Below are 18,601 nucleotides of genomic sequence, written 5' to 3' on the forward strand. Positions count from 1 at the left end.
TGTCAAAAGCTGCACTCAGGTCTAGCAGGACCAGAACAGAACTTTTGCCACAGTCGGAGGCCATCATGATGTCATTAGATACTCCAAGAAGGGCAGACTCGGAGTGTTTCTTACGGAAACCGGATTGAAACTTGTCACCAATGTTGTGTGTGGCCAGGTAGAGGTTAAGTTGGTTAGCTACAACTTTCTCCAGTACCTTTGAAATAAAAGGTAGCTTAGATATGGGCCTGTAGTTTAGGGGAGGAGGGGTCCAGGTTGGGCTTTTGAGGAGAGGTTGGACAGCCGCCTGCTTAAAATAAGAAGGCACCACACCCGTGACCAGAGACATGTTTATAATTTTGACCAGACTGGGGGCAACAGAAGAGATAGCTTCTTTTAGCAGGGAGGTGGGCAGGATGTCTAGGGGACTAGAGGAGGTCTTCATGGCATTTACTACCTCCAACACCTCCTCCAGCTCAACAGGTGAGAAGTTGCTCATTGATGGTACGGAACCTGGACTGGGGACCGGGGGGCAGGGGGAGGGGGTGATGTTGGCTCTAACATCTGCAATCTTGTAACGGCATCCACACCTCTTAATCCTAAAAGTTAGTTCCATTGGTCAGTTCAGCATGCTACACTCTAGTTGGCTTACGGCCAGGTCATAAACAGGTAATAAAACAGGTCATAAAATAGCCGGGTCAAACGTCAATTACTTCCGGTCGGCTGCGTGATGAAAGTTCCCTTTCACAATAAAAGTCCCACATGTCACTCTCCTGCTTCAAGCAACGTCACGGACTTCAACCGGCTTCCAACTCATGTGTCAACATTGAAACAATAAACTAACTTTCATTCTCATGCGGCATACATATAATCATAAACACACATACAATTATAAACATTACTTCTGCCATTGACATATACATAGAGTAGACATTACCCCTATGCTTCATAACACATCAACAACAATATCAATATTCTCCCTAATATGTCCTATGATAATATCTTGCTATATTGTTGTGGCTGGATTTCTTCCCTTTTGGTCCATTCTGACTAATCTCTTAACCTGATGCATATAAACTTGTATCTCTCTCTCCTATCTGACTGCTGGTGAGACGCCACAGAATACTCACCCTCTGGACCTCAGTAATCAAACACCCACAGGACACAGAGAGTTTGGATCAGAGTTCAATTTACGTAGATTTATTTGAAACCAACAGTTTCACAAATAAACCTGGTCTGGGTCCGGTATTAAAGACAACGACCTCCCTCCACATCTGTCTTTCCCAAGCCCCGAACAAACACAAACACATATTATTTATACATCAGCCTCAATGCAGGTGCCGCCTCTGTCCACTCCCTCATTACATATCAGTTCTCGTCACTCAGAGTGACCTCAGTGTGACCTCAGTGTGACCCCGGTCCCAGTCCACACTGGTTACTTTAAGGAATGTGGAGGTTTCTTGCTGACGTCTCCCCCCTTGTTACTTCTCTTATCGTTATTGTGTCTGAGCCTCCTGGTCCTCTCTGCAGTCTCCTCTCTACCGGTTCAGACTGGAGCAGCACAAGGCCGCTGGGTCTATCTCTGTCTGGCGTTGTTGACCCTTGTCTGAGGGAGAGCGCTGTGTGTGTGTGTGTGTGTGCCCTCTCAATCATCTTTGTAGATGTCATTTAAGCCTAATATAACACAATGTAAAAGTTTAATACACCCTTTGTATATATGTTGTGGAAAGACATAATTTGAAACATTTTACCCACCACAATATGTATTAATTTAAAGCACAAATGTTCCCTATGTACCTGTGCAAAGTCAAAATGACCTATTACAACTTAACAATTCTGACACACATTCGAGAGGAAAAATGATTTCTCACTTGAGGACGAAGCTCATTAAAAGGAGGATATTAACGCAAATGGAGGTGGAGAGGAATCGTGTCTCGTCTCAAAAAGTGAGAACAGGACCCTAATTATGTTTCAGGCTCAATCATCATGAAAAGACGCCGTCTGGTGTGAAACTGACAGACATTTAAATAACTGAATTTATGTTTTGTTTCCCGTGACTTCTATCTGCGAAGCCTCAGGAGTCCGATGAGGAATTGTTGAACGTAGATTTGTGCAGCATGTCAAATGAATGTGTTGCATGGCGAGTAAATGCAGTGGATGAGTCAGTCGCCGGTCTCCTCCTCAGCGCCGTCTCCCTTTGAGGACTACGGTTTCCGCGTGGCCGTGCTGGCGTCCATCGTGAGCTTGGCCGTCATCTTCTTCATGTCCGTGGCCTTCATCACCTGCTGTTTGCTCGACTGCATCAGAGAGGACAAGAGGAAAAACCACGAGAGGTGAACTTCAATAATAATCTGTAACTTTCAGTAGAAGTCCTTCACTTCAGATCATGAAAGGTGCCCTGTGGAGAAACTATAAAGTTATGCTTATGGTCATTGATCCTCAGCCAAATGCATGTTGAGCGTCCCGGAGCTCTAACAAGATGCTCTTACTGTTTTTGGAGCTTTTGGTTTGTGAAGTGGGCGGAGCCTGGAGGCTGAAAAAAAGACATTTTAGGCAATCAAAAAGGTTTCGGTTAACGTTGGTGAACTGAAAACACACTGTGAAAGGGTTAAAGTTGAAAGAAGAAAACAACTCCCAGGTACCTGTCAATCACGAGGTAGCCCCGCCCTAATGCATACACCGCTTTATGATCGAGTTTTCTCTAAAAGAACCATCATCTATTCAATTAACATCATGCGGTATGGAAGAAGACTTGAAACTAGAGATTGAGAGCATGACCTCCTTTTCGCTGAGACTTCTATACAACCGGAGGAGTCCAGAGAAGTTTAAAGCACTAGTTGTCCGGTGTGAGGCGATTGGCCGGACGACCACGGCACCGCCTGCTTGCATGAATGTGCATCTTCTCACGGGAGCAGTTCCAGAGTGGAGCACAAATACCTCAATGTTGTATTAATGTTCTCACTTTCCATCACTTGGAGCTTTAAAACATGAAGAAGATGCATTCCCGGACTGAAACACTGACCTGCAGGTTTAAATGTGTCTATTTCTTTTAACAGGGAGTCCGAAATGTGGCAGTGGGAGGAGCAGGCCCAACATCAGGGGGACGACAGGTCTCGCGACGGTCATAAAGGCAGGAACAACAACAACAACAACAACAACCCCCAGGACAAAGCGCAGTGCCTGCGGGACACCGGGACCCCGGCCGTGTGCGACAACACGCGATCCTGCAGGTGAGACTCGGCTGGCTTTACTGAAACTGTAAAAAGCCCCAAAAGGAGGGTAAAACATTGAAGACACAACTTCCTGTCTCGTCACACACAGATGTCATCAGCTCGGCCCGCTGCGTCAGACGCTCCCGGCTACGACTACAACCGCCTCTCTTACCCAGAAACCGGGTCCGGAGGCCTCCTCGGTCCGCCAATACAACGGACCTCCTCGGTCCCGTCAGACTACGAACCCGGGCCTGCCCGGGTCTCGGCGGCGGGGAGGCCGCGACGGAGGGCACGGCGGCTTGCGGTGAAGCCGCACCGCGGATGAGGCGAGCGCGAGGAGCGCGAGGCCCAAGACTCTTCCATCCGGATTATCTCAGTGTGAGGACGAACGAACATCGGTCAAGAACTTGTTTCCGGGCCAGAACGTGTCGGTCCGCACCGCGAGGACTACGGGAGAAATAACTGAGCGTCGCTGATCTCGTCGTCCTGATGGAATCTGCAGTTGTGCTCAGTGTGGAGGCTCTAGAGCAGAGGCGGCGACACGGGCCCATGACCACCTGGTCGACCCGCGGGGACCACTGAGTCGCCCGCAAGGCGCGTTCTAAAAATAGAACAAGTCGACATTGAGCGACAAAACAACAACAACAACAAAAAAACGGCCAGCGTTTCTGAGATTGGAGTGAGACAAGGAGGAAAGGTGATGTTGTGATCTTGGCAATAAAACATCTTTGATGTGACGTGTCGAAATCTCTCAAGCGTCTTCAGCGCAGCGCTCACTCAGAAAGGGGGCGGGGCGTCCCAGTGCTCACTCAAAAAGGGGGCGTGGCTGCCCAGTGCTCACTCAGAAAGGGGGCGTGGCTGCCCAGTGCTCACTCAGAAAGGGGGCGTGGCTGCCCAGCGCTCACTCAGAAAGGGCGCTAATCAGAACGTGATGTTGCTCTGTCGCTTTGCTTCATTCAGTGGATGATAACACAGGAGACAGCATTTCAGGGTCATGGTGATATTTTATGCTCATTTGGACTCTATCAGTGAGATAAAGATGAACTAGTTCAGTGTCAAATGTACCAGTCAATGGAGAAAATATAATAATAATATATATTGATGCAAAGAATAGAGAGATGCCGATAGTTTTTTATTGTATTTCTAATTCGCTCATTAACTCTCGCTCAATGGAGACAGTTTCTAAGTTTCCCTTTGATTTGCTTCAAGTAAACCTAAATGTAAGCAGGTAAAACCTGTTAACAACTACTGATATATTATATTCCTCACCTCATTGGCTGTAATGCTGGCTGTCTGAAGCCCCCCTAAAATAGGCCTAACGCCACTGCAGCAGACGCTCTGCTGAAAGCACCTTATTTCTGGTTATCACTTTCAAATCTATTGTCCAGTATCATCCAGGAGGGGGCGCCAGAACCCCCCCACTGGGTTGAGGAAGAGCTCTCTCTCTCTCTCACACACACACACACACACACACACACACACACACACACACCTAGACACCCCCCCCCCACACACACATACACACACTCACATCTACACACACATACACACACTTACCTCTACACTTACCTATACACACTTATATCTACACACACATACGCATTTACATCTACACACACTTACATACACTTACATACACTTACATCTTCACACACCTACATGCACTTACATCTACTCACACATACACACATACCTCTACACAGGGCCGGAGTGGGGCCACTTTTCAGCCCGGGAATTTCAGGCTCAAGACCAGCCCACTTTTTTCATGGTAGTGGAAATTGGATAAATGAAGCAACAGTTCAGCTCTTACTATCCTGTAGTTCTTTTATTAATACCATGGTCCAACAAATAATGTAAAGGTTAAATACAACAATAATAATCCACTTAAGATGAGAAGTTAACAAAAAATATGCATAACATTAAAAAAGGCAGAAGGGCATAGCAGGGGTGTCAGACTCAGATGAGGCAGTAGGCCAGATTTGTTGGAGTGAGACCTCATGGGGGCCGTCATGGTCATGGTCATTGTCATGGTCATGGTCATGGTCATTATCATTGTCATTGTCATGGTCATTATCATTGTCATGGTCATTGTCATGGTCATTATCATTTTTCTGCATGAGTATTATATAGTGGTGATTTACTCCTTTACTACACACACTTCTGAGCAAACAATGCATATTGGTTCATCAAGTACTGTCATATACTGCTCTTTCTAAGAAAATATAACTTTAAATCATATAGTTTCCTCTGTTATCCTCTCTACCTGTCCCTGTATGGCTTCCTCATTGCAAATGTCGGGCTCATCATTTTCAGCAGGACTCTTATCTGCTGCTCCGAAGCTACAAAGAAAAATGAAGTCATATTACTGCATACTTCAATATCAATATTAATAGTATATATCAATATTTGCATAATATTTGCAGTCTATGGATCACCATATTTTAGGTGATATAAAAAGGCTAATATTTTAATTCAATTTAATATTTTGCTTTGGAATAGGTTGACAACGCTGCAATTATATTAATCAAGGCTACAAAGTTAGCCGAATAGTTATGTTGCTAATCATTAGGCTTTTGTCTCTCTTTACCAGTTGCCACTTGTGTTTGTCCTCTTGTAAATAAATCTGTAAGCTTGGCACATTTGGCAGCATCCTCCTCCAATGCCTTTCTTTTTTTCAACCTGGCTTTTCCAGCCCCTCCCGTCCATCCTCCCTGACGCGTATCGTTGCGGTCGGCCGGCCCAGCTATCAGGAGCTGAGAGAACTTTTTGGAAAAGACGGCTAAGGACCGAACCAACTCTATTATTTGGGAGGGGTGAATAATGTGTTTATTAACATAAACTTAACTTTAAGCATGTAAATAAAGTACATTGAGGCTTTACATAAAGACACAATAAAAAAATAGATAAAGACGAGTCAAAACAATAAAAACATTAAGCCAGGTACATCAGAATATTATAGTTAAATCATGAAGGAGTAATACTTTTACAATACCACCTCTTACGGAGGTCTCCACCATCATGTCTCCCCGCGGTCTCTCTGGTGTGAACCGCTCAGCACTGTGCGTCCCTATCAAAACAACCCGGGATTTACCACAGAGAGGCACTTCTGATTGGCCAGTTCAGGGTCAGCTGACCGGAGCCATAGCCGGAAGTTGTGGAAGCAGCGATATCGACGTTGCAAGTATTTTGTCTTTAAACAGTTTCACGTTGTCAATAATAACTAGCAACAATTAACAGACATAAAAGCCCAAAAAATTAAATTAAGAAACGTAAAGAAATAATCTAAACAAAATACATACACTATATATATAAAGGAATTTGTTTTTAAATAAATCTCTATTTATATTTAAATATATATATAGAAATACATATTTATATATAAAAAAATATAGATTTACGTATATACATATAAATATATATCATATAGGTTTAAGACTTGCAGCAACACAAGCAAGAACACTTCTTCAACCTTATCATGAACATCAACTCTGCTAACAACAACAATGTCTCATTTATTTCTGATGACCTCAACAATGCAATTGTGATTTCTTTTTAAATCACGGAGAAGAGGGAATCTTTTATAGAAAACTGAACGCTACTTTGTTTTTCCAGTATGAACAGCTGAGTGTCGTTTTAGACTGCCTGCTTGACTGAATGTTTTACCACAAACTGAACAACTGAATAGTTTCTCTCCAGTATGAACAGTTGAGTGTCGTTTTAGATCGCCTGCTTGACTGAATGTTTTACCACAAACTGAACAACTGAATAGTTTCTCTCCAGTATGAACAGTTGAGTGTCGTTTTAGATCGCCTGCTTGACTGAATGTTTTACCACAAACTGAACAACTGAATAATTTCTCTCCTGTATGAACAGTTGAGTGTCGTTTTAGATAGCCTGCTTGTCTGAATGTTTTACCACAAACTGAACAACTGAATAGTTTCTCTCCTGTATGAACAGTTGAGTGTCGTTTTAGATTGCCTGCTCGGCTGAATGTTTTACCACAAACTGAACAACTGAATAGTTTCTCTCCTCCTGTATGAACAGTTGAGTGTTGTTTCAGAGGTTGCACTTGTCTGAATGTTTTACCACAAACTGAAGAACTGGTCACTCCTGTTGTGGCTCCAGAGTGTCTCTTCGGATGTCTCTTTTGGCCAAAGCTTCCAGCATATTGAGAAGAGCTAATTGATGCGTTTCCAGTCCCACAGTCCATGTCACCTACAGGGACTTCATTGTTTTCCAAAGGCTTTAAACGTGACTGAGGTTCCTGAGTCTCCTTCCAATCGTCACTGTTATCAGTCTCACATTCAGAGGATTGTGACGTCTCATCAGCAGTTGGTTGTAAAGGACTATCTGGATCTGATGTGGATCTGACTTCCTCTCCGTCTGCTTTCAAATGTTCTGCCTCTCTTTTGTCAGTTTTTATGGACTTTGAGAGCTGAGCTTCCTCATCATCATATTGACTCTTTACAGGGGTGAATGAGAACTTGATTCCAGCCTCCTCCAGCTTTTGAAGCTGCTCTCCCTCCTGACTGATCCTGAGTTCATCCTGCTCCTCTTTAATGTGTGGAGGCTCTGGGTCCTCCTGCTCCTCTTTAATGTTTGGAGGCTCTGGGTTCTCCTGCTCCTCTTTAATGTGTGGAGGCTCTGGGTCCTCCTGCTCCTCTTTAATGTGTGGAGGCTCTGGGTTCTCCTGGTCCTCCTGCTCCTCTTTAATGTGTGGAGGCTCTGGGTTCTCCTGGTCCTCCTGCTCCTCTTTAATGTGTGGAGGCTCTGGGTCTTCCTGGTCCAGACTGGAGCTCCAGTCCTGCTGTTCAGGGGGAACCTCTTGTTTCATCACCAACAGCCGCTGGACGTCTGTGGAGAATAATAAAATACATTTATACATCTTAAGAATCTCATATTGAACTCTAATATTCAATAGGTTTATTAATGAATGAGGTCAGGGTTTTGAGGGAGAACATGAAAAAATAAACTCGGAAGTGAAATCATCTGAAAGTACAATATGTACCTCTGAGGTGTCGTACAGTAAAACGTTCATGTACCTCTGAGGTGTCGTGTTCGCGTCTATCAAAATTGGAGGTGTGGTAAAGTACGACCTTCTCTCGTTCTCTCCTTTCCAACGGGAGAATTTATTCTCTGATCACGAGTCAAATACAAGTTCGATGCGATAGCAATCACAGCGGAGTCCTCTCCGGTCGGCACGAGTTGAAAACCCAAAACAACTCGGCCTCCCTTTCCACGTACGGGCCTCCATGCCCCCACATGTGAAGTCATCCTGACCTTGGATCTGCTGCACCCCCCCACACCCCTTTCTCACAGGAGGGGGCCCTTGTCCCCCTCTCTCATTGTAACAACGTGATAACAAGTGTGTGTTGCGTTTATGTGAGGCGAGTACCTAGCTTTGAGAGGCGGTCATAATATTTATTATCAGACACATATTCAGAATCAGAATCAGAAACAGGTTTATTGCCAAAGAATGAATGTTTTCACAAACAAACGAGGAATTTTTTTTGGTGGAAGGTGCAACATTTGGACATGACAAACAACAATCAACGCAAGGAGGGAGGAGGAGTGGGAGGAAGAGGGAGGAGGAGGAAGAGGAAGGAGCGGGAAGAAGGAGAGAGGAAGGTGGAAGAAGAGGTGGTAGTCCTGGGGTGACAGTCAGTCAGTCCCGGGTCCATTGATGAGCCCGACCGCCCGTCGGAAAAAGCTATTGGTGTGGCGGGAGGTCGTGGTCATGATGGACGCAGCCTCCTCCCGAGGGAGGGAGGGACTCGAACAGGAGTGTCCAGGGTGGGAGGGGTCGGCGACAATCTTTCTGGCCTTCAGTGACCTGGAAGTGAACAGGACCTGGAGGAAGGCAGATTGCAGCCGATAACCCTCTCGGCCGAGCGGATGATGCTCTGCAGCCTGCGCTTGTCTTTGGCTGTGGCTGCAGGGTGCCAGACGGTGATGGAGGAGCAGATGATGGACTCAACGATGGCCGTGTAGAACTGTACCATCATCTTCCTGGCAGGTTGAATTTCCTCAGCTGCCTCAGGAAGAACATCCTCTGCTGGGCCTTCTTGGAGATGGAGCCGATGTTCAGCTCCCACTTGAGGTCCTGGGAGATGATGGAGCCCAGGAAGCGGTAGGACTCACAGGCGACGTCGGGGAGTCGCACAGGATGAGAGGGGCGGTTGGGGCTGCATTCCTCCTGAAATCCACAACCATCTCCACTGTCTTCAGAGCGTTGAGCTCCAGGTTGTTCTGGCTGCACCAGGTCACCAGGTGGTCAGTCTCCCACCTGTAGGCGGTCTCGTCCCGCCAGAGATGAGTCCAATGAGGGTGGTGTCATCCATGAACTTTAGGAGCTTGACGGACTGGTGACTGGAGGTGCAGCTGTTGGTGTACAGGAGAACAGCAGAGGGAGAGAACACAGCCTTGGGGGAACCCGTGCTGGTGGTCCGGGAGCCTGAGACGTGTTTCCCCAGCCTCACGTGCTGCTTCCTGTCGGTCAGGAAGTCTGTGATCCACCTGCAGGTGGAGTCGGCACGTGCAGCTGGGAGAGCTTGTCCTGCAACAGGGACGGGATGATGGAATTGAAGGCAGAGCTGAAGTCCACAAACAGGATCCTGGCGTAGGTTCCTCGGGAGTCCAGATGCTGGAGGATGTAGTGAAGGGCCATGTTGACTGCATCGTCTGCAGACCTGTTGGCTCTGTAGGCGAACTGCAGGGGTCCAGGAGTGGGTCGGTGATGGTCTTGAGGTGTGACAGGACCAGCGTTCAAGGACTTCATGACCACAGAGGTCAGGACGGGCCTGTAGTCATTGAGTCCTGTGATCTTGGGTTTTGGGGACGGGATGATGGTGGAGGCCTTGAAGCAGGCTGGACGTGGCATGTCTCCAGGGAGGTGTTGAAGATGTCGGTGAACACCGAGACAGCTGGTCCGCACAGTGCTTCAGGGTGGAGGGGAGACGGAGTCGGGCCCGCTGCTTTGCGGGGTTCTGCTTTAAACAGCCTGTTGACTGCTCTCTCCAGGATGACGAGGGGCGCTGAGTTGATGGAGGGTGCTCCAGAGGTGTGAGCCCTGATGGGCTGGGGAGGGTGGGCTGATGGTCTGTGGCTTGTTGGTGGGGCTGTGGGGATGGTCTCAGGACTGCTCCATTGTCTTTCAAAGCAGTAGAACTCATTTAGCTCGTCTGCCAGAAGCACATTGTTCATGGAGTGGGGTGATTTGGGCTTGTAGTTGGTGATCTGCCTGAGCCCTCTCCAGACAGAAGCAGAGTCGTTTGCTGAGAGCTGCTGTTGCAGTTTCTCAGAGTACAGTCGCTTAGCATCTCTCACCGCCTTGCTAAACCTGTATTTGGACTCTGTGTACAGGTCCTTGTCCCCACTCCTGAATGCCTGGTCCTTCTGCAGTCTTAGCTTCCTGAGCTCCTGTGAACCAGGGTTTGTCGTTGTTATAACTCACCCTGGAGCTGGATGGAATACAGCTGTCCTCACAGAAGCTGATGTAGGAAGTTACAGCCTCTGTGTACTCATCCAGGCTGTTGGTAGCAGTCCTGAAGACATCCCAGTCAGTACAGTCAAAGCACGCCCGTAGATCCTCCAGAGCCTCACTGGTCCACTTCTTGAACTTCCTCACCACAGGTTTGCAGAGCTTTAGTCTCTGCCTGTATGAGGGAATCAGATGAACCATGACGTGGTCAGAGTTTCCCAGTGCAGCTCGAGGGACGGCGTGATAGGCCCTGCTGATTGTTGTGTAGCAGTGGTCCAGAATGCATTTAATTAACTGTCTATATTTAGGGAGTTCGTGGCTGAGGTTTCCTTTGTTAAAATCCCCGAGTACAATAACTAAAGAGTCCGGGAAGGTCCGCCCACACGCCGTATCTGTTCAGCGAGTGTCTGTTGTGCCTCGTTCACGTTCCCCTCGGCATGTAAACTCCGGCCAGGATGAATGAAGCGAACTCACGTGGGAGTAGAAGGGTTTGCAGTGAATGATAAAAGATTCCAGGTCCGGCGAACAGTGCTGTAGAATCACCGTTACGTCGTTGCACCAGCCGTTGTTGAGGTAAAGCAGATTCCTCCACACTTTTTTACCGGAGAGCTCCGTGACCCGGTCCGCTCGGAACAGCTGGAAGCCAGCGAGCTGGAGCGCAGAGTCTGGTATCGAGCCACTAAGCCATGATTCCGTGAAACACAGAACGGAGGATGAGGAGAAGTCTCTGTCTCTCCCCACCAGCAGCTGGAGTTCGTCCAGTTTGTTGCACAGTGAGCGGACGTTGGGAGAAATATGCCCGGCAGCGCTGTACGAGATCCCGTTTCCGTGGCCGCATAAGCGCTCCCAACGCTTCCTCTCCGCGCGTTTCACCACGTGGGCGAAGGTGAGCACACCTTTTACAAAAATGTCCAGTAACTCCACAGAAGTTAAAAACGTTGGAAGTAAATCCGCTGGAGTTGTTCCCCTGATGTTCAAGAGCTCTTCTCTGGTGAAAGAGCTCTGGGAATCCCAGCAGAAAACAGTATTTAAAACGAAAACAATAAAAAACATCGCGCACCAACACACCGAGGCGACCTTTCGCGGCGCCATCAGAAAGCCAGATGTCATTTAGCAGATGCTTTTATCCAGAGCGACTTACAATAAGTGAATTCAACCACGAGGACAAAGTCAGAACTAAGAGAATCAAGAAAGTAACATTTCTTCAAGAAGCCAAACTACAAAAATACCATAAATAACACCATGAGTAACACCACGAGTAACACCACGAGTAATACCACGAGTATACCATGAGTAACACCATGAGTAACACCATGAGTAATACCATGAGTATACCATGAGTAACACCATGAGTAATACCATGAGTATACCATGAGTAAGACTAATCTTTTCATCATTAAAGAAAGTTGTTTGTGGTCCTTCAGAAACATGAATCAGACCAAAGGACCAGCATTGCTGCACTCAACGCTGGTTCCTCTTCCCCCTGAAGAGCTCCTCCAGTTCAACCCTTCGATCACAGCTTCAAAGAACGGGAAGAGAGGCTGCAGAACACAGATCAATACGTCAGTTTGATCACTTTATGGCAGTTATTTCACTTTACGGCAGTTATTTCACTTTACGGGACTTTGATCACTTTATGGGAGTTTGATCACTTTACAGCAGTTTGATCACTTTATGGGAGTTTGATCACTTTACGGCAGTTTGATCACTTTATGGGAGTTTGATCACTTTACAGCAGTTATTTCGTTTTACGGCAGTTTGATCACTTTACGGCAGTTTGATCACTTTACGGCAGTTACTTCGTTTTACGGCAGTTTGATCACTTTACGTCAGTTTGATCACTTTACGGACGGTGTGCTCCTCCAGAAGTTGTTCTGGCCGTTCTGAAGACCGTCCCAAGAGATCTCCAGGTGCAGATCTCGTTACCAGTTTGACTCGAGGACCGTGAGGTGTTTAAAGTTCCTCCCTGATGAATGAGATCAGAGGAGAGCTGGAAACCAATCAGATCCACCAAAAGTCTCGCTCACTGCAGCTGACGAGCTGGAAACGGACCAAATGTGACTTGAAGCCGTGAAACGAGCACGAAGACCGGGAACAATCGTGAAGCGGCACCAACCTGATGTGTGTAGCTCATGTTCTCCTAAACGAGAAACGATGTCCTCATACGCTGCTGTCAACGTGTCCAACAGCCCAAACGCCTCGTCGACGACCTCGTCCACGTGCTGCTTCACCAACGGCCTCAGCATTTCTCCTGGAGACAACTGTGTGTCACTTATTTAACAGTCTCAGAAATGAATAAGAAGCGAGGAAAATGTCTTATATCAGAAACAGAGTGGAAACATTAACAGTATAAGCAATAAATATGAAGCTAAATAAGTGTAGTGTAACAGTAATATCAGTACAGAGTGGGAATATTTAACAAGTCTAAGCAATTAATATCAGGCTAAATAAATGTGAATTTGCAGGAGCTTGAACACAACAGTCCCTTCAATAAGTCAGTTTTATATTAGCAGTAGTACAGTAACAAGTACAATATGTACCTCTGAGGTAACGAGTACCTTTGTGATGTATCAGAGTAAAAAGGTATGGACGTGTTTACGTACTGCAGTACCTGGAACTCTACCTCAGTACATGATGTGAATACTTCCTCCAGAACTGAACGCATCATCTCACTCTTCCGGTAAGCTTTGGTTGCCAGCTCAACAGCGAGCATGACTTCTTCTTCTCTCCCTCCCGCTCCCTCTTGCTCAGTGTGTCTCATGTATAGTTATCCCCCTGCCTCCCTTAATGATAACGATACATGCAACAAGTGTAGTTTATTTGCTAGGTTGGAGGCAGGTCTAAGTGGGTTAGATGCACGGCTCCGCGCTATCGAAGCTCAGACAGCTATGCTAGTTAGCCCGCCTCTCCCGTAGCCGCGCGGAGCTACAGTCAGCTGTTAGCTGTGCCCGGCGGTAACCGTGCAGCCGGATGGTTGGGTAACTGTTCGCAGGAGTGAAGTCTACACAGAAGCCCGCTGTGCACCAACCACTTCACGTTTGAACCAGTTTTCCTGCTCAGCGACACACCCGCTGAGGAACACACCCTGGTTATCGGGAGCTCTATAGTCAGGAACGTGAAAATAGCGAAGCCACGGACCACCGTCGTGTGCCTCCCGGGGCCAGGCGGGCGACGTGAGTCTTGTTTGAAGCTGGCTAAGGATAAGCGGAGATACAGTCAGATTGTAATACGCCGGTGGTAATGGCGCCCGAGCCCGCCGCTCGGAACTCACTAAAATTAATGTGGAATCGTGTGCTTATGCCAAGACGTTGTCGGACACCGTCATTTCTCTGGCCTCTCCCAAATTTGCAGACAGACGAATTGTATAGCCGAATGTCTTTCAACCGCTGGCTGTCGAGGTGGTGCCCAGCGAATAATGTGGGCTACGTAGACAACTGGAAGACTTTCTGGGGAAAACCTGATCTGATGAGGAGAGGCATTCATCCCACGTTGGACGGAGCGCGCGTCTCATTTCTGCGAATATGACCAAGTTGATCACCGGACTTAATCTATGACAACCCAGGGTTCAGATCAGGAACTGGGAGCAGAGTTGTAGTTTAACACCCTTCTCTGCTCTTCCATTCGAGCAGTTACCCACCCTTGACTTTAGAGTAGAGACTGTGTCTGTCCCACGGCCACTTCAATTAAATAAATCAAAAGTAAGCAGAAGAGGAGTCGACACAATAACCTTATACAAGTTAACACAATTATTTCAGCAGTGCAACAAAATAGGTCTATTAAATGTGGTCTCCTAAATATTCGATCTCTGTCATCTAAAGCTGTGTTACTGAATGATTTAATATCAGATAATCACATTGATTTATGTTGCCTAACTGAAACCTGGCTGAGCCATGAAGAATATGTCTGCCTGAATGAATCGACTCCTCCAAGTCATATTAATACTCACATTCCTCGAGGCACCGGTCGAGGAGGTGGAGTAGCAGCCATCTTTGAATCGAGCCTATTAATTAATCCTCAACCAAAATTACACTACACCTCATTTGAAAGCCTTGTTCTTAGTCTTTCACATCCAACCTGGAAAACACTACAGCCAATTCAATTTGTGATTCTGTACCGCCACCAGGTCCATATTCAGAGTTTATATCTGAATTCTCAGAATTTATATCAAGTTTGGTTCTTAAAACCGATAAAGTTATTATTGTTGGAGATTTTAATATCCATGTGGATGTTGATAATGATTGCCTTAGTGCTGCATTCATCTCCTTGTTGGACTCGATTGGCTTCTGTCAGAGAGTACAGAAACCCACTCACAGCTTTGGCCACACGCTTGATCTTGTTCTTACTTATGGCGTTGACATTGAGCATTTGAACGTCTTCCCACAGAATCCTCTTCTGTCAGACCACAACCTCATAACTTTTGAATTTATACTACCGAGTGTACTCCGTTAGTCAAAAGTTTCTACACTAGATGTCTAACTGATAGTGCTGTAGCTAAATTTAAAGAAGCGATTCCTTCTGTATTTGATTCGATACCACGTCTCAATATAACAGAGGACTCCTGGTCTAACTTTAGTCCGTCCCAGATTGATCATCTTGTTGACAGTGCCATAGGCTCTCTGAGAATGACACTGGACTCGATAGCCCTCTGAAGAAGAAGACAGTGAGGAAGAGGAGGTTTGCTCCTGGTATAACCTCAGACCCGCAAACTGAAGCAAGACGTCAAAGCTTGAACGCATATGGCGTTCAACTAATCTCGAAGAATCCCGCTTAGTTTGGCGAGATAGTCTTAAAACATATAAGAAGGCCCTCCGTAATGCCAGAGCAGCCTATTACTCATCAATAATAGAAAAATAAAAACAACCCCAGGTTTCTCTTCAGCACTGTAGCCAGGCTGACAGAGAGTCACAGCTCTGTGGGCCGAGCATTCCTATAAACCTTAGTGGTAATGACTTTATGAACTTCTTTAATGAAAAGATTTTAACTATTAGGGACAAGATTAATAATCTCTTGCCCATAACCAGTGCCAATCTGTCCTCAAGTGGAATGGCCTTGAAACCTGTATGCCCTGGTGTAAAATTGGAGGGTTTTTCTCCTATCAACCGTGACCAATTATTTTCAACGGTTTCTACTTAGAACACGTCTACCTGTCTCTTGGACCCCATCCCGACGAGGCTGCTTAAAGACGTTTTGCCTTTAATTGGCGGCTCTCTATTAGATATTATCAATGTGTCTCTGCTAACAGGCCACGTACCACACTCCTTCAAGGTGGCTGTTATTAAACCTCTCCTGAAGAAGCCCACTCTGGATCCAGAGGTATTGGCTAACTACAGACCGATCTCTAACCTCCCTTCCTCTCCAAGATCCTTGAGAAAGTGGTCGCAAATCAGTTGTGCGACTTTCTACATCATAATAGTTTATTTGAGAAATTTCAATCAGGATTTAGAAAACACCACAGCACCGACGGCACTGGTGAAAATTACAAATGACCTCTTAATGGCAGCAGATAAAGGACTCCTCTCTGTCCTGGTCTTGTTAGACCTTAGTGCTGCATTCGACACCATTGACCATGACATCCTGTTACAGAGACTGGAGCAGTCGATTGGCATTTCAGGCACGGCACTAATTTGGTTTAAATCCTATTTATCAGATCGATCTCAGTTTGTATTTGTAAACGATGACGCCTCGTTAATCACGGAGTTCCACAAGGTTCTGTGCTTGGACCAATTTTATTTACCTTATACATGCTTCCTTTGGGCAATATTATCAGGAAACACTCCATAAACTTTCATTGTTATGCAGATGACACTCAACTATATTTATCGATAAAACCAGAGGAGAGCAACCAACCCTGTAAAATTCAAGCATGTCTTAAAGACATAAAAACATGGATGACCTGCAACTTCTTGATGTTAAACTCAGACAAAACCAAGTAATTTTAATCGCCCTGAGCACCTCAGAGATCAATTATCTGGTGATGTGGATTCTGTAGACGGCATTGCCCTGGCATCCAACACCACTGTAAAGAATCTTGGCGTTATCTTTGATCGGGACTTGTCCTTTAACTCCCACGTAAAGCAAATCTCAAGGACTGCATTCTTTCATCTACGTAATATTTCAAAATCAGGCACATCTTGTCTCAAAAGATGCAGAAAAATTGGTTCACGTTACTTCGAGACTGGATTACTGCAACTCCTTATTAGCAGGCTGCTCTAATAAATCTCTTAGGTCCCTCCAGTTGATCCAGTATGCTGCAGCTCGTGTTCTCACTAAAACTAAGGAAGAGATCACATCACTCCTGCACTAGCTGCTCTGCACTGGCTCCCAGTAAAATCAAGAATCACTTTTAAAATTCTTCTCTTAACCTACAAAGCCTTGATTGGTGATGCTCCATCATATCTTAAGGAGCTTGTCGTACCATATTGCCCCACTAGAGCTAGCTCACTAAATGCGGGACTACTTGTAGTTCCTAGAGTCTTAAAAAGTAGAATGGGAGCCAGAGCCTTTAGTTATCAAGCTCCTCTTTTATGGAACCAGCTTCCAATTTCAGTCCGGGAGGCAGACACAGTCACCTCGTCTTAGAGTAGACTTAAGACCTTCCTCTTTGACAGAGCTTATAGTTAGGGCTGAATCAGGTTTGCCCTGGTCCAGCCCCTTGATATGCTGCTATAGGCTTATAGCTGCCGGGGACGTTTTAGGATGCACTGAGTACCTATCTCCTCTTTTTCTCTCCTTAAGGATGAATTTTCATCTCTCAATCACACGTTACTAACTCTGCTTTCTCCCGGAAGTCCTTTTGACTTTACGTCTCATGGGGTCATTGACGGCATAGATCCTATCTGCCTGATGGATCGTCTGGGTCGTGGAATTCCTGCTCATGACTACGCCACTGTCCTGTTGAGACTCCGCCCACTCCTCCTCCCCACCGCCATCTGCCTGATGGATCGTGGAGGTCTCCATCGTGGAATATGCCTACTATGAACTATTCATACACTCTGTCATATTCATTGAATGTATTTTAACTCTAAATCTGTCCTTCTGTACACATTACATCTATTGCATCTGTCCATCCTAGGAGAGGGATCCTCCTCTGTTGCTCTCCTCCAGGTTTCTTCCCTTTTTTTTCCCCCTGAAGGGTTATTTGGGAGTTTTTCCTGGTCCGATGTGAGGTTTTGGGGCAGGGATGTCTATGTGTACAGATTGTAAAGCACTCCGAGACAAATTTGTAATTTGTGAAATTGGGCTATACAAATAAACTGAATTGAATTGAATCAGTTTAACCTTCCTCTTGTGTTAGGGTCGGCACCGACCCGTTTTAGGTTTTAAATGCATAAAAGAACCACATAAATTTGTTTATTTGCATCAAGGCTTTTTGACTTGGTCAGGAACCTCTATTTCAACAAAATAAAAACATTTTGTTTCACTAAATTATGAAATGCTCTGGTTGAAATTATGACCTTTGTGTTGTTAGGGTCGGTTTCGACCCGGTTATAAAAAATAAGATTATAAAGCAATAATTAGAACCAAAACTGAAATCATATGCAGGGTTTTTCCTGGGTCAAAATGGGTCTTCGGTGCTCCCAAAAACAATTTTTAGCGCTGTCAGACGGCCTCTATTACTATATCACCGTAATTAGCAGACATCTATGTATTTTTTCCCCATAAATAATGGAGGCAATGCTTGAGGAAATCATTTTGCTAAAATAGATCGGCTAATAGATTGACAATTAGAGATGCACCGATCACGTTTTTTTGGTGCCGATCACCGATCACTGAAATCAGTATCTGCCGATCCGATAATACCGATCACGGTGTTGATTGAAGCATTCTATTTATTGTGTCGCATTGCCGATAATACCGATCACGGTCTTGATTCAAGCATTCTATGTATTGTGTAGCAATATTACCTACGACTATGAGGAAATATATATAA

The 18,601-nt window shown here is 45.8% G+C and overlaps 1 protein-coding gene across 3 annotated transcripts; it reads right to left on the bottom strand.

Annotated features, from left to right (window-relative positions):
- Positions 1-4,980: 4,980 nt before the first annotated feature.
- LOC130199425 (zinc finger protein 135-like) lies at positions 4,981-13,263 on the bottom strand. Of its 3 annotated transcripts, XR_008832830.1 has the most exons (3): positions 12,788-13,263; positions 5,779-8,045; positions 5,510-5,530 (listed from the first exon to the last, which is right to left on the bottom strand). XR_008832830.1 is itself a non-coding variant. In XM_056422913.1 (2 exons), exons 1-2 carry the CDS (start codon positions 12,915-12,917, stop codon positions 6,787-6,789), a joined length of 1,389 nt encoding a protein of 462 aa, XP_056278888.1. In that variant the 5' UTR covers positions 12,918-13,263; the 3' UTR covers positions 4,981-6,786. The 3 variants fall into 3 exon arrangements, 1 of the variants encoding a protein (XP_056278888.1); XM_056422913.1 differs by having other exon boundaries at positions 4,981-8,045; XR_008832831.1 differs by lacking the exons at positions 5,510-5,530; positions 5,779-8,045 and adding an exon at positions 12,023-12,212.
- Positions 13,264-18,601: the final 5,338 nt, after the last annotated feature.

The sequence above is a fragment of the Pseudoliparis swirei genome, chromosome 9 (assembly GCF_029220125.1).
Source record: "Pseudoliparis swirei isolate HS2019 ecotype Mariana Trench chromosome 9, NWPU_hadal_v1, whole genome shotgun sequence".
Classification (NCBI taxonomy): Eukaryota; Metazoa; Chordata; class Actinopteri; order Perciformes; family Liparidae; genus Pseudoliparis; species Pseudoliparis swirei.